This window comes from Engystomops pustulosus, chromosome 1 (assembly GCF_040894005.1).
Source record: "Engystomops pustulosus chromosome 1, aEngPut4.maternal, whole genome shotgun sequence".
NCBI lineage: Eukaryota > Metazoa > Chordata > Amphibia > Anura > Leptodactylidae > Engystomops > Engystomops pustulosus.
In genome coordinates this window covers 96,431,431-96,447,726 of record NC_092411.1, presented here as the reverse complement: position 1 = coordinate 96,447,726, position 16,296 = coordinate 96,431,431, and the positions used below count along the sequence as shown (strand labels likewise).

General features: G+C 40.1%; 1 protein-coding gene across 3 annotated transcripts in view; it reads right to left on the bottom strand.

Annotated features, from left to right (window-relative positions):
• MORC2 (MORC family CW-type zinc finger 2) overlaps positions 1-13,607 on the bottom strand; it is a 52,256-nt gene extending 38,649 nt beyond the window's left edge. For 2 of the 3 annotated variants that reach the window (XR_011855075.1, XM_072149073.1), the window contains exons 1-7: positions 13,159-13,571; positions 12,698-12,915; positions 6,065-6,118; positions 5,947-5,981; positions 5,220-5,288; positions 4,432-4,522; positions 3,574-3,682 (exon numbers count right to left, since the gene is read on the bottom strand). Coding sequence is in view for 2 of the 3 variants with exons in the window: in XM_072149073.1 (XP_072005174.1) it covers positions 3,574-3,682; positions 4,432-4,522; positions 5,220-5,288; positions 5,947-5,981; positions 6,065-6,118; positions 12,698-12,765 (426 nt within the window). In the remaining variant the exon portion in view is untranslated. Of the gene's footprint in view, positions 1-3,573; positions 3,683-4,431; positions 4,523-5,219; positions 5,289-5,946; positions 5,982-6,064; positions 6,119-12,697; positions 12,916-13,158 lie in introns of all 3 variants that reach the window. The other variant, XM_072149081.1, reaches the window with a different exon arrangement.
• Between the last annotated feature and the right edge of the window lie 2,689 nt (positions 13,608-16,296).

Below are 16,296 nucleotides of genomic sequence, written 5' to 3'. Positions count from 1 at the left end.
TCTCTTGATGATTGACCACAAGTTCTCAATGGGATTAAGATCTGGGGAGTTTCCAGGCCATGGACCCAAAATCTCTATGTTTTGTTCCCTGAGCCATTTAGTTGCTTTATGGCAAGGTGCTCCATCATGCTGGAAAAGGCATTGTTGATCACCAAACTGCTCTTGGACGGTTAGGAGAAGTTGCTCTTGGTGGACATTCTGGTACCATTCTTTATTCATGGATGTGTTTTTAGGCAAGACCGAGAGAGCCAATTCCCTTGTCTGAGAAGCAACCCCACACATGAATGGTTGCAGGATGCTTTACAGTTGTCATGAGACAAGACTGGTGGTATCGCTCACCTTGTCTTCTCCGAACAAGCTGTTTTCCAGATGTTCCAAACAATAAGAAAGGGGATTCATCAAAGAAAATTACTTTACCCCAGTCCTCAGCAGTCCACTCCCTGTAGCTTTTAGTCTGTCCCTGATGTTTTTTCTAGAGAGAAGTGGCTTTGCTGCCCTCCTTGACACCAGGCCTTGCTCCAAGAGTCTCCGCCTCACAGTGTGTGCAGCTGCCCTTCCTGAACAAGTTCTGCTCTGCTGGTAGCCCAATCCCAAAGCCGAAACACCTTTTTGGGAACAATGGAACCTCTCTCCTTGAATTCCTTGATGATGCGATAGATTGTTGAATGAGGTGCAATCTTTCTAGCTGCGATACTCTTCCCTGTTAGGTCAGTTTTGTGCAGTGCAATGATGACTGCACGTGTTTCTTTAGAGATAACCATGGTTAACAGAAGAGAAACAATGATGCCAAGCACCAGCCTCCTTTTAAAGCGTCGAGTGGTGTGATTCTTACTTAATCATGACAGATTGATCTCCAGCCCTGTCCTCATCAACACCCACACTTGTGTTACTGGTGCAATCACTGAAACGATGTTAGCTGCTCCTTTTAACTCCTTAGCGCTCTGCGCCGTAGCTGTACTGCGCTGAGTCCCGCGAATAGCGCTCAGCGCAGTACAGCTACGGCGCAGAGACGATGCCGGTTCAGCGCTGCACAGCAGCCGAACCGGCATCGTTAGCCGCGGGATTTCAGCGGTAATTTACGCGACCGCGGCATTTAACATGCCTACAGGGGGTCTTTACCCCACGATCAGCCCCCCCGCACAGTTTTCGGGGGGGGGGGGGGGGCATCGTTGTTTTGGCACCTCTGGGGTCCAATCGGGACAAGATGATTGCTTGTTCATATCCCATGGTAGATCATGTAAAAAAAATGTAAAAAAAAAATGTTTTTCAATAAAAAAATTACTTTATAAATCACTAAAAATGCCCATAAGCCCCAAAACATATAAAGAGACATATAACGCTCAAAAAAGTCTAAATCATAACACAAACCCCACATATATTAGTATCACCGCGTCCGTAACAATCCATAGAATAAAACTAAATAACTATTGAACCCATATGATGAACTCCGTAAAAATAAAACGTTAAAAACCCGCCAAAAATTATGATTTTTACCTATTATATTCCACTAAAAATGCAATAAAAAGTGATCAACAAAACATATGTACTCCAGAATGATACTGTTGCAAAGAACAACATGTCCCGCAAAAAACAAGCCATCAACCAGATCTGTAGCCAAAAACGTAATAATGTTATGCCACTTGGAAGACGGCAATGCAAAAATGATAGATTTTTCCCCACATTAGGGTTTTATTTGGCAAATTTAGTAAAACATAAGAAAAAATATTCATGTCTGGTATCCCCGTAATCGTATCGACCCATAGAATAAAGATAACATGATTATTAGGCTATATGGTGAACACGAAAAAAAAAACAGTAAAAAAATCCAGTACAGAATTGATGCTTTTCTACTCATGACCTCAAAAAAAGTTCCTAAATTTTCAACAATAGGTGATACCAACCCCAAAATGGTAACACTGGAAAAAGCATCTCGTCCCGCAAAAAAAATGCCGTCACATGGCCCAAATAACAGAAAAGCGAAAATTTTATAGCCTTCAAAAGGGGGCAACGAGAAAACTAAAATCCTGGCAGCTGCTGGGTGCTCCTTCCCTTCTGCGCCTCGCTGTGCCCCCATAACACAAGTAACGACCACGTGTGGGGGGGTCGCTGCACTCAGGAGAAATTGTAGAACAAATTTTATGGTGAGTTTTCTCTTTTTATCTTTTGGAAATGTGTAAATTTTAGGGCTAAATGAACGTATAAAATTTGACCATTCTAAATTTCACCGCCATTTTGATTCAATTACTATGAAGATCTCAAGGGGTTAACAATCTTTGTAAATGCTGTTTCTGATAGTTTGAGGGGGGCAGATTTGAAAATAGGTTGCTTATATAGGGGGTTTTTGTTGCTAAATATGTAAAATTTGATTTCAAACAGTATTTATCCGCAAAATAGTCAATTCTGAAAATACGGAAAATCGCTATTCGATTTGTAGGCCACGTGACGTCAAAATAAATTATCCAAACTTTTGGCCATGACTGTAAATCAATGGTTCTATTTTACTGGCCAGGGCGAGGAGTCAGATGGACTAAAGAGTCAGAGATGGATTCCAAACTTTACCACTAGAATGCCTTAGGCTACACTCACAAGAACATATGGGGACGTATATACGGCATATATACGTCACCCTTACACTTCCATGGCCTCACAGCGCCATGCGGGAGCGGTACGGTGCAGCACACGTGCGGCACCATACCGTTCCGAAGCCCATAGAACAAGTCCTATATTTCTACAGAATACGGCGCTGTGTATTCCTATGGACAGGGGCGGGGGTGAGCAGCCGATGTATGCCCACCGTATAAAAAAAAGAATTAAAAAAAAAAAAGTTAAAAACCTAAGTTCAAATCACCCCCTGATTTAAAAATGAACAGGAATAATCATTAACTCGTTAGGCAGCGCTGTGTCCCAAAATGCCGGATCAAAATATAATGATGGTTATTCCCAGCGTTTAACCCCATATGTCCAAAACGCTACTTTTTCACTTTTTTGAAACATTTTATAATTAGTAATCAAAAGGCTGTACAGTCCTCAAAATGGTAGCAATGAAAAGGTCATCATCTCACAACCCTCTCAGTGCTCCGTACACCGAAGTATGAAAAAGTTATTTAGGATGTTATGATGACAAAATTAAGAATTTGTTTTGCACAGCAAGTTTTCATTTTTTTCTAAATGTATTAAAACACAATAAAAACCTATATAAATGTAATATCACCATGATTGCACCCACCCAAAGAATAAAGGAGAAATGTATTTTTGGGCTGCACACTGAAATCTATAAAAACCAAGCCCACAAGAAAATGTTGCAAATGCGTTTCCTACCAATTTCACTGCATTTGTAGTTTATTTCCCACTTCTCAGTACACTCCATGAAATATTTCGTATACCACCCATACGAAATGCAATTTGCTGCAAATTTCATAAAACAACCCCTCACACAGCGCTTTACATGGAAAAAATAAAAACTTTACAGATTTTTGAGGTGGGGATGTAAAAAAAATCAAACCGCAAAAAAACAAACAAAAAAAAAACGCTGTTAAGGGGTTTTGGTTTGATAAATGAGTAAACATTACTAACCTCATCAATCCCTTCTTCTTCATGAAAGGTACGTGACATAAAGAGACAGGACATTGTCTCTCCTTTCTTTGTGAAAAGGATGAAATCTTTTCCAATTCTCATAGAACCACTAGATAAAATAGGGAGAGAACAGAGTGTCCATTCAAGCTAATTTGCATAATTTTATGGTTCAACATCAAACTTTATTAATTGTTGCATCATGTTACAGCATGTGATGAGGCATTACGTATCTCGCAACATTTAGACATGTGAGTACACTTAGAGTATCTGAGTATGCCCATTTGGAGAATGGTATACAGGACATTTGTAGCAATAAGTAAACTTTTATCAATAACAAAACAACAGTTTAACCTGTTAAGGGTAGTTGGAAAACTTGGAGGTGATTTAGAAGTAAAAGACAAGACGGTATGCAATAGGGTAATAGGGTTTAGGAAGGAATAGGTAAGGGTAGGGATACATGTATTTGCATAATTTTAAAGACTTTTTACTCAAACAATGGCATAGAAAGCTCAAAGAAGAGCAGATTCTGCCAGACTGAGTACACAACAGTATGTGAGTGTGCTTGGTCCTGGTGGTAGATGCCCTTTAAAGAGGACCCGTCACCCTTAAAAATGGAACTCGGAGCTGCTTACTTTAGTACTCCTAGTGCTAAAACAAACGCAGCAGTGTTATAATGCTAAAGTTATCGGAAACCTCTGATAACGCTAACAAACACTTCTGCGCTATACACTAGAAACGCGGTCTCAAGGCGTATTCATGGGGGGTGGGGCGTTCCAGGCTCTGCCTCTCCTCCGGACCGCCCGCTCATTCAATCAATCCCGCCCCCTCATAAAAAAATAACTAAACACAGATACTTACGATTTCAAACCATTTCCATACTGTCCAATTTGAATAGACTCAGGAGTTCTTTTAGCAGAACGTCCAAACTGGATCACACTGGCTGCCTCACCTATTGCAAAACAAAGCAAATGTTATTGCATATAAACTTTGACCGGGATATATACTTTTTTATTTTTTTTACATTTTGCTTCTCTTAGTCTCCGTCATTCAGCAATATCTATTACAGCCTGCTTGAGGCAGGCTGTAATAGATGAACATTGTTTTCACAATACATTGAGATTGTTTGCCATTTTGCACACTCAAGGTATGAAGGCATAGTAAAAGTATCTAAATTACATTAAAGCCCATAAGAAAATGTCACAACTGTGTTATATTATCCATTTCACAACATTTTTTTCAGCTTCACCGTGCATTGCACAGGATATTAAATGGTAGCACTAGGAACTACAATTTGAGCTGCAGCTAACAAACCCTTATATAGCTCTGTAAGTGGAAAAGGAACAAAAAATAAATATAAACATTTTTTTTTTTTTTTTTAAAGTCTGAAATTAAATTACAAAAAGAAAAAAAAGATTCCCAAAAAGCAGTAGAAGAGCATAATAAAACTATGATTTGTTATCATAAAAATCATATCAAATCATGGAATGATGGTAACACTTTGTTTATGCCATATGGTGCACCCCATAATTTGAAGTACTTGTAGGATTCCCAGTGGTTGTTCCAGATCATACAATGCCCATATCATGTTCTAATTATCAGATTTACTAAAACTGCAAAAATAAAATAAATGTAAAAACAAATCTTACTTGGGTCCATCCCTGCTCCATCATCAAGAAAGCAAAGCATAAAACCTCCTCTCAATTCTTCTCTTGGCACTGCAGTTGACAAATTAGCAAATACATATTAAAAACATTGTTATTAAAAACATGATAATCAAATCTACAAAAAGCAGTAAATGTAAATAAAAAATCCTTTTGTGTGAACCATCTTCTTACTACCGGTAATCAGTGGAGGTGTTACATCTGGAAACTGCATCAATCAGTTGACATCTTCAGACATTTTTCTCAAAGCCTACTGGATTTGCTGGGTACTGCAGCTCGGTTGTTTATTCCCATGTTCCCGACTCTGAGTAATATGAAATCCCAGTGACCGTGGCTTCTGTTATCCACTTATTAAAGGGAGTCTACATTACAACCTCCCAACTTGACCACAAGTAAACCCAGCATTATGTGCGGCATATTTTATTCCATCCTGCCCCACTGTTGAATCCATTTTTGACTACTCTGAAGTGCAATGGTAAACCCAAATAAAGAAGATAAGCCACGAATAAAGCTACTTGAGAGAGAATATTTAATGCAAGTTCCATTCCAACAGAAAATAGGATACAAATGATAATTACCATGGCTTCTTTCAGATTCTTCTTACACATACCATTTTTAAAAAAATATTTTATCACATGCAAATTCCATGTGCAAATATAAAAGTTTTCCCACAGTCAGATAAAACAATAATGTAAGTTTTATTTTAACATACCTGTGAAAATATCAATTCTTGTGGCATCAGCATCTCTGTAAAAATGACAGGGCATGAATCAAAAACTGTATATACTCTTTTAACAAAACAAAAACTTAGGAGTTAAAAAAATTCCTACCTTGCATTATCAACTAATTCAGCTAACGCCCCAAACAAGAACTCATGTGTGGTCCTATTTAAAATAAAAACAGTGTAAGCATAAAGATAACACATAAAGAGGCAACTTTTTAATTGACTTCTTGGATTTTTATGATAACGCAGTCATCAGCAATATTTAGGAATATGGTAAGAGGGAAGCAGCGAAACAGGTACAGTCCCATATGTTTCTGTCTAATAGCATTTCTCTTACATTACGCACAACAAAACAGTTTTTTTATGCTTTATATGTGGAAGACATCAGAGAAAAACTAAGCTCTATCCACTGCCTCAAGAAAAACTAATAATTACAGATCTTATTCATGCGCTATAGTGCAGGGCTGGAAAGTAGATGATTTTGTGTTCTCTTGCACCGACTTGCTCATTGGCTTTATCCAGCCACTGCTTAGGTATTTACTGAAGTGTTCCAAAAGGTAGAGGCAAGGCGGCACTCTCTATGACTTATGTTGTCTGTGCAATGTGTAATTTTATTTAGCAAACAAATATAAACGTGTTTGTTGTGACGTTTCCGCCATATACTGTCCTTCTTCAGGTAACAGAACATGTCACATTCAGTCGTAAATGTATCAGGAAGTCCACAAAACAGAATTGATTATATATAATACAATATGTACATATTAACAAAAGGGAGTCATTAAATTCATATATGATATGATAATCAAGTGAGAATACATAGTTACATACATTTCTTATAGAGGGTCACTGCATACTTATAAAATGAGGTAGCTTATTCTACAGGTAAGGAAAACCCTGATAACTGCATCAGTATGAGTATTCATTTCATCAGTGGCTGACCATAACTGGGTGAAGCTGACTACTGCATCAATTTGCCTCATTCTACGTTCAAAACCCAAGGTACTGCCATGGGGTACAATGTTGCAACCCCAAATGCAAACACTTACATGGCAGATTTTAAGGAAACATTCAACTACCCATGTCAATCAATTTCAACTCAGCGTTGCATTTGGAAAAAAAACAAACATCGATGCTGTGTTCTGCATATGGGGTGGCACATTGGACTCCCTACATGAATTCCTATCCATTCTTAATGCCACATGGACAGAACTCAAGTTCATATTACATATTAGTGAGAAGGAAATCAATTTTTTAGATACTATGATTATTAAAGAAACAGATGGTACTCTGTGGTCTAACTTATATATACGAAACCAACAGATCCAAACAAACAATTTACTTAATTTTTACAGTTACCTTCCTAGTTCCACAAAAATTCACTTCCATTCTCTCAGTACAAGAGATTAGAAAGAATTGTAAGCAGACCAGAGATTTTGTCGCCTAGATTAGAGGAAGTGAAGAATACATTCCAAAGAGGTTACCCCCATAATACCTTATCAGTACAAAAAACAACATCCTAGACCAAACAATGCTTCCATGAAACAAATTTTTTGTTGCCCCAGTGACAATCTGAGTTTCCAAATTTTTTGCTGTAATGGGACCAAGGATTATCAATAAAGCTTCATTACTGACATCCGACAGCTGATTATTGCAATCTAGGACTATAGTAAAGTATCCAGAGAGCTTCATCAGAGGTCACAGTGGGGAGAGGGGTCAGTTTTTAACTAGGGGTCCTCTGTAAGTCGGGTATCCTTAAGTAGGGGACCGCCTGTATATATAATCAATTCTGTTTTGTGGACTTCTTGATACATTTACACCTAGGGACCCCTTGTCACCTTTCGTAGGGTTTAGGACCCTAAGAACGGAACTGGTGACAAGTGGATTTAATCCGAACAAGGCTCACTGGTTAAAAAAATATATATATACTCGAGTATAAGCCTAGTTTTTCAGCACAAAAAAACGGAAACCGAAAACTCGGCTTATACTCGAGTAAAAAAATATAGGTTTTACCAGGTTTTTGTGGTAAAATTAGGGGCCTTGTATTTGTATATATATTATACCGTATAAGCCAATGTAGAGGTCCAGATATCCAGATAAAGCATTTTATAACGTGCAGAACGAATTATGTTGTGTACGCTATTTTCTGTACTGGTAACAGATTTTACATAGGGAAAACTAAACGAAATGTGAATCTTTGTTTCAGCAAGCATATAAGGTCAATAAAATCAGGAGGGGGAGCACCTAGGCTCATAGAACACGTAAAAAACATTCATAATTCAGAACCCAGTTGTTTATTCATAGCAGGGATAGAACATGCACTCCCATTAAAAACTTTGGGGGGGGGGGGGAAATCGACAGAGGCTGCTAATACAAAAAGAAGGAAAGTGGAATAGACATTGAAGTGTTTTTATGATCAGAATACACAACATGGATATATAATGAACTGCAGTCCAATTAATACGAGCACTCTACATGATATTGTTGCTAAGTCCCTAAAGAATTTTACAATTCTTATCTTTGTTAAGGATTGTACATTAGTAGGAACCAATTTGTATGTGCCTATGTAGTTTTTGGATATTGCTACATATGATTCTTTAGCTCTGTGCTCCTCAACAGCCCCTCAGTTCTGTTTTAAAAACCTCTATAGTTGCTTTTCAGATAAAAAAAAAGCTTTAACTTAATGATATTGGTCGATAGTGCTATGCTACGCTTAAGAAAAAATAATTGATTGCTATACAGCATGTGAGCACTCACCTAGCAGAGCCCTCAGATCCCGGGTTGTGGGCAATGCCTCCAAGAAGGTGAGCTTTTTTCGGAGCTCCACCCACACGCATCGTCACGGAGCGGCAACTTTGTCCGCATGCCCAGCGGATGTGTTACGTGAGGGGGATAGCCGATGCCTCCTCCGTATAGGCAAGCCCTCTAGCCAGGTAGAAGAGTGTCTCAGGTAAGGTTATACCTTATACCGTGAAATGGATGACGTTTTGTCTTGATGTGAAGCCCTGCCCCTTTGTTTTCTCCTCACTCCCTGTTATGGCTTGTGCCATGCCTGTATAAAGTTTTTGAAAGTATTCACTAATAAATGCAACATCCCTTTTTATTCAAATTCTCCTGTAAATTGGGATTAGAGGACCACTGCCTCCTCCTGGAATTTATAGTGCACTCTCATAGTCTGCAAATTTACTCATATATGTTTGCCAAGTTACCTATGGTTCATAATAATTGGAGCAGTAGCCAGTCAGTCTTTTTTTTTTTCCTTGTGTAATATTGTAGGATTATGTTTATCCTTCTAATCAAGTTTTCTTGGGATGCTGTCCATTCCTGTTGAAGAAGATGTTTTGTTTTGCTAATAGCTATGCCAAAGTTTATGTGCTTGCCAAATTATGTGAGAAAGTTTGTCATATTGCCAGATGGTAAAAAAGTAAAAATGTTATGGTCAGCCCCACAAAGGGTTAAGTGGAAAAAAAATGTGAAATTATATGTGATGTAATGACCACTGTGAGAGTAGGGACTTATTCTTATGTACACTGCGTATATTGCCTGTGATGTACTATTTTGGAGTCACTGTTAGTCTCTTAATTGGTTTGGTCTAGTGACTGTGCTTTTGAGTCTTTTTGCAGCAGATGCAACAAAAGAGTAGGGGAGCACCGATCCCTACAAGCCTTAGATCTGCCACCTGACCACTACCTAGTATCTTTCTGCCCCTGCGATAACCATTTCTCTCACATTTCTAAAGTCCAACAACTTCCAGATTGAGCACCATAGCAGTGACCACTGATGACCAGCTTTATCTGAACACTTGTGTCCTTTCCACATGGATCTCACATGTGCCAAAGACATGTGCTACTAATAGACATTCATAGTCACTATTCATATAAGCGCATAAAGGGCCTAAACAGAAAAGTCCCAGGGAACAGAGATTGGAAATTCTGCCATTAACCACGGGCTCCAAGCCTTTGGCCAGAGTACAAGCCACAAAACACTTCTTCTGTCAAGAAGGAGATTGGATTAGTCAACCATACGCTTTGATTGTATTGCTTTGCCCCTGAATCCCTAGCGTTGAGATCACTCCTAACCTGGGCACTTCAGATATATTTTCAGCCTGTAAAATACTGGGAGAATATTGTCTGCTCAGATAATTCCTAAATTGAACTCTTTATGTGCCATAATAGACACCATGGAGTAGATTTATCGTCTCCGAGAAGTGTTCTAGTTGCTCATGGCAAGGAATAAAAGCTCAGCTTTACTTTTATAAACAGCTGTGAGAAAATGAAAACTGATCTCTCATTGGCTGTCATGAGCAACTAGAACAGACCTGTCTTCAGACACTTCTGATAAACATGGCCATTTTTGGAGGTCGAACGGCAATGCATATCACTTCAAAAAGACAATAGTGAAGTTTGGAGAAGGAAAATCATAATGTCCAGCATTTTTCAGCATATGGCACTTGGATATGGAAAACTTCATAACTGAAAATGAAAATAAAATGAGGGTGGTCATTTTGGCAAGAAAATAACACACAGCCAATGAATCTCTCTTGGTTTGAGAAAAATTACGCTGCTCGAATGGTCCAGCCAGTCATCTGACCTGAATCCAGTGGAAAGTGTATGGAAGGAACTAAAGCTCAGGAGCTCAAGGCTGTTCAATACTTTTTCATTTCTCAATAATGTATGGACATCTATGTCATGATTTCTTTGCTAGCGTTGAGTGGATAAGCTGATACAGTTACTGCCATTTGGTGAAAATTTCATGCCATTAGCACCTTTCGAAAAATACTTTTTCATCCCTTTTTTGTATTTTAAAGTATCCATCTTCTCTCCGAATTCTTAAGTTTCCAGATAGCCCTTCTTCAACTTCTGCCTCTGACCTCACATCACCTATCAATCTGACCTTCCAATTTGTTTCTTAGATGAGAAGTTAGAACTCAGAAGAGAATAATTATTCTCCCTTTAAAAAAATAGTTTAGACTTGTCAAGACTTGCAAAACCTCTACAAGAAGAGGATCTAGGAATGGATGGCAAGTTTTGCTATTCCACTTAATGAAACCACCAGCAGGTTGTTGACTGTAACGGGTGACCCCGCAATCTACGTCTCGGAATGCGGGGGCACCCGTGGCCCGTTGTGTGGTGCGGACCCCGGTCCGGTCCTGTCACTGATGTCCCTGCGATTCATGTTGCGGATCGCGGGTGCACCTATGCTCTGCTGCCGCTGTCCAGCTCCCCCCAGGTCGGTACTTACCTGTCCCGGCTCCTGATGGCTCCAGTCCCTGGCTCCGGTCCCGCTCCTGCTTGCAGACTAGGGCGTGCACACCCGACTCTTCAAGAATTTAAAGGGCCAGCGTCCTCCTTATTGGCGCTGGCATCCCGGCTCTGCTATATAGCCTGGCTACTCCCAGCATCCCCTGCCGGATCTCCTGTTACTGAAGAGAAAGCTCTCCGTGTGCCTGGGCGTTTACAGACGCCTCTGTGTATTCTGAGTTTCCCGTATTCCTGTGGTGATTCCTGTGTCTCTGTGGCGGTCACGGTATCCTGTGGCAGTCCGGTAACTCAATAGGTCCTGCCAGCTTTCTGAGGTCCTGCATATCCGAGGTCCTGCCTGCCCTGTATCCCGGCCTGCCCTGTGGCACCCGTGGAGCGACCTGGTGCCCCCCCCCCCCCCCCCCGCAGCAAGACCATCCCGCTTTGCGGCGGGCTCTGGCAAAGACCAGGAGTCCAATTAGACTCCGCTCCCGGGTTGCGGCTGGCATCTTTATTTCCCGCAGTGGTCCAGGGAGTCCACAAGACTTTAGTCCTAAGGGACTATTCCCAGAGATTGTGACATTGACTAACAGTTTTGGCTATTTTGGAGGGCACTATCAAGTGTGTCTGTCGGTTTTAACCCCATGGATGGATCAGAACATCACTGCAACTAGGACAGAAGGTCACTACCTCTCAGAGAAGTCCTGTTACAGGAGACAGCTCACCCAGGCAGGTCAGAGATTAGTTTGAGCTGAGGTTAGACAAAATCCAATAAAAGCCATAGATCAAGGCGGGCAGAAAACAGACAGAATACAAAGTTCAGGCACAGTTCCACTGCAGCCTTCTACGTGTGATGCCGACTCTTGTCACAGCAGTGCCTAGGTCGCCTCAAGATAGCCACCAGACAGCTGGTGCATATATGCAGGCATGAGCGGCCTCAGAAGCTAATATTGAGCCCTGACTAAGACCCTTCTCTGTTTTTGCCACCATACCAAGATTACAGAACACATGGCAACATGGATATAATTGAATCAGAAGCCAGCTACCAGGCCTACCAAAAAAACTGCTGTAAATATCAAGAAAGGAAGTAACCAAGAAAATAAAGCCATTGAGGACAATACAATCGGAGGTGGACTCTTATACTGCTCACTTAAATGAAGCAGAACGGCGTATTTCAACACTTGAAGATGACTTGGCTGTTCCACGGGGGGGAAAATGTGTCATGGAAATACAAGATCTTTACTACTCCAATCTCAAAAATTTGTTGTAACAGTAAACCCAAACAGTAAAGTTTTTGATACACAAAAAGAAAGAATCACAGATTTTCCAAATGTTCCAAAACAGGACAGGTAACCAAAAATCTGTCATAAAATAACATTTCCAACTGCATTCCGGTGACACAAACTCATCATTACACGACTAGCAGATAACCATCATAAATTCAGACAGATGATAATATAAATAATTTACCAATAACATTTCTTGGCATGAAGAATACTTACGAGTTAGTGTGAAGATATTCGAAAGTCAACTGAGCACGGTTCAAACTACTATAGTTTGTAAAGGCCATGATGACAACAGTTCCCGACAGAGCCACCAAAATATTTTGTCACACATCCACCAGTGATTCGTATATATCTCTGAAGGCCGTTTTAGGTGTCAGAAGTTATTGCTAATGAATCACAGAATGAACTAGACCAATTACATAGTGGCTCAATATCTGAAAATTAAAAAAATGCAAAGTTAGAAATTACATCCTCCCTTTTACATTTTCAACATAGTTTTTTAAACTGTAGAAAAGGTAAATAGCCTGAAGTGTTAAACGTCTTGTATCAGCTCCACACGTCTAGACCTGCCATTTTTTCAGTAATAGTTAATGAATCCTGCAATAGCAGCTTTTCCACACTGGGCTCAGTAACCTTTGTGCACGATAGCTGTGTGTGACCGAGGGAAAATCACCCACCTCACACTAATCACCGCTGGAATAGATAAGCGAGACAATCCAGAAACCGATTGCTACTGAACTCTACGATGCACACATCCTCCCCACTCGCAATCCCCAGATCACCACACTTTATCACAGGTCGGTTTCCGGCGCGATTTCCCGCCCCTTCCGCAGTGCGCAAAGCTCGTTAGTAGCCGCCCAACCGATCGTGCACGCGCCCCCTGTCGATGAAGGACAGCTGCTCTGCTGAGGTGAAGGCATTTGAGAAGACACAGACTAGCGTATGAGGCGCTGCTCTTTCGTGTGTGAACCGGCAACCGTCTAGAAACACTTTGCCGTTTACAGACAACGCGTCTCAACGAATTGAGAAGAAAAAGAGGACCCGGGCAGGAGCTGCGTCACCTGGACCACACCACGCCCATTGCCACACGTGACAGTCTGAAGACCCCCGGAATGAAGGGGGTGGGGAGAGCGAGACTACTAGATCGCGTGTCATGCTCGGCGGTTGGGGAGCGCGTTTCATGCTCGCGGTTCTCATCAGGCGGTTGTTTACGGACTGCCCGCTGCCCGTCCGACCTCTCAATTTCAGTCACATTTACCGGCACGTAACGGGTGAAGCTGCCGTTGCACTATGCATGAGGTGATTTTAATGGCGTTAGGGGTTATGCGTTTACTTGTCGGTTCTCGGTATAACCGCTTCTGGTATGCTATCACTTCATCCTCACACTGAATGACTTTATATGGTAAATATGGCCGCCGCTGAAGAAGCAGGAGGCGGGATTATTGTGTGTGTGGATAACAGGGAAGGCGTCTCTAAAATGGAAGGCAGGGTTTTGGAGTTTTCTAGCGTTTGTTTTCCATTGCTCTGGTAAAGCTGGAGGTTTTGTGACAGGTTAACTGTTGCTTTGGATTATGTAGTTGACATTGTTGGTAATTGTGGCATAATCATCATATTGAGAGTTTTCAGCAGGTACTTATACAAGGCATGGGTTCAATTGCTTAAAAAGGAAATCGTGTCACGGAAAACAGCATTTGTTCACATAAATGGCAATATTTATTCACGGGGGATGTGACACCCAGAAAAAAAAACCAGAAGATGCCTTTTTTTTCCTTTTACAACTGAAATTACCAGTCCAAGGTGCTAGCACAGTCTGAAGATCATGAAGTGTGCCTTCCCACAGGAAGCAGAAGACAATTTATGGTCTAAGAAAGCCAAAATTCTCGAAAATAATTGCATTATGCCTACAGTGTGGAGCAATTCATGTCAAGAATGATGGATTTAGCCTAAAAATAGGTGTGGCAAAGATAGTGACTGACAATTCCCGAGCACAGCCTACCTATCAGGGAGCTGGATTCTCATGCACTGGAGCCTGGACTTGGTCATACATTCTTATAGGATCTCTTGATGTTTTGTAATGGTCACAAGAAATTTTAGAAAAATGGTTTTGAAAGTACTTGGAGGAGGTGTCATAAAGGAAAAAAATTGTGTCTGATAAATCTGAAGAATGTCAGCTAACCACACCTATTTTAAAAAGTATAGCGACTGGCATAAAATCATTCCAAATTTTTTTGATGAATCCTCAATGTTGCACAACCCTTCTTTTTTCCTTTGGCACGGGACCGTCAACTTACGAGGCTTGGCTAATTTCTCTATTGGCTTTTGCAGATACGTATTTTTATTATTGCATATGTTCTGTGCCTTTAAAATTATTTCTAAACTTTAACATTTAGTTTGCAGAATATACTCTGTAAAAAAAAAAAAAAAAGGCAAAAATAAGAGAAGCAAATGGTGAAACTAATAATACTACTATTCACTGGCGCTACTCTAATTTTTCTCTCTCCTTCTCGGTGCTGCAGTTTAAAAAAGTGCCTTCAACTCAAAATAAAATGGATATGATTTTGTTTTTTTAACCAAGCTATTTAAAAAACAATATAACCAGCAATATGTGTAAAAATTGGTCATTTTTGTGTCTTCCGCTCCTGGGATCCTAATGTCCCTTTGTATTAAAATTCTCCGGGATTTTGATAATCCACTTTGTCGAAATCCAATGCGTTCATATAGCTTCCGCCGGTATAGCCCCGTCAGGTGACTAACTCTGGACAAAAAACCATTGTAGCATTTGCGAGTTTAAGTACTGGCGACGTCGCCTTCCTAGCTACATATCGCTATTCAGGACAATAAAACATCCAACATGTGTTTCAGAAGAGAATTGTCTTCCTTTGTCAGGAATGTTGCTTTTTGTCTTCGTGGATCCTTGTATAGCTTACAGTAGGTCCACCTCCTACATTAATAACTTCAGATAATGCTATACTTAACATCAGAAAGCAAAGGTCTGTAGTCCACTATTAAGCCCACTTGTAATCAGGGTATTTAGGTTATAGATCCATCTACTCACTGCTAGAGACATTTTATTTATATAATTCCCTTCCTTCCAATTTGGTGTAACAAACCAGATTGGATGGGAGGGATGAATATACTTAATGTCTCAAGTTGTCAAATGCTACACTCTCTTGTTTTTTGTTTGAAGTTAGCCGTCGGCCACGTCTATACTGGGGGAAGCTTTGTGAACATAACGGATTTCAAAAAAATGGATTATCAACATTTTGAGAATTTAACAAGAAATACACAAAGGCAAATTGTGAAACTATGTTGAACCATATAAGGTTTCCTTAGCAGGATGAACATACTTGGGAAGAGGATAGAATGCCTCAGCATCATGGACCAGAATTTCTGCAATTCTCCATGTTTTTTCTATACAAAATTTAACTTTTTATGTTAATAGCATAACTTTAATGGAAAATAGAATCCAGCAGAGTTGCATAGTAATGTCTAATCATCGCTTCTAAATAATATAAAAAAAATATATATATTTTTCACAGAGCATCATTGTGTGCAGAAATAAAACACGGCTAGATGTTAGATATTTAATCTTGAAAGTTACATACAAAAAACTATTTATGTAGCAATCTTTTACTGCAGAACCAACGCCAAGGAAATTCCTGTTCTAGTCATTTAACTTGGTGGATCTTGAAATGTGGGAGGCATGCACAGAAATTTCTTTGTTAAAATAAGAAGCTAAATGGGATCTAAGGAAAGGAGGGGATTTCATACCCTTAAAGATAAAATGTCCATATGTTGGAAAAGATTTCACTGAA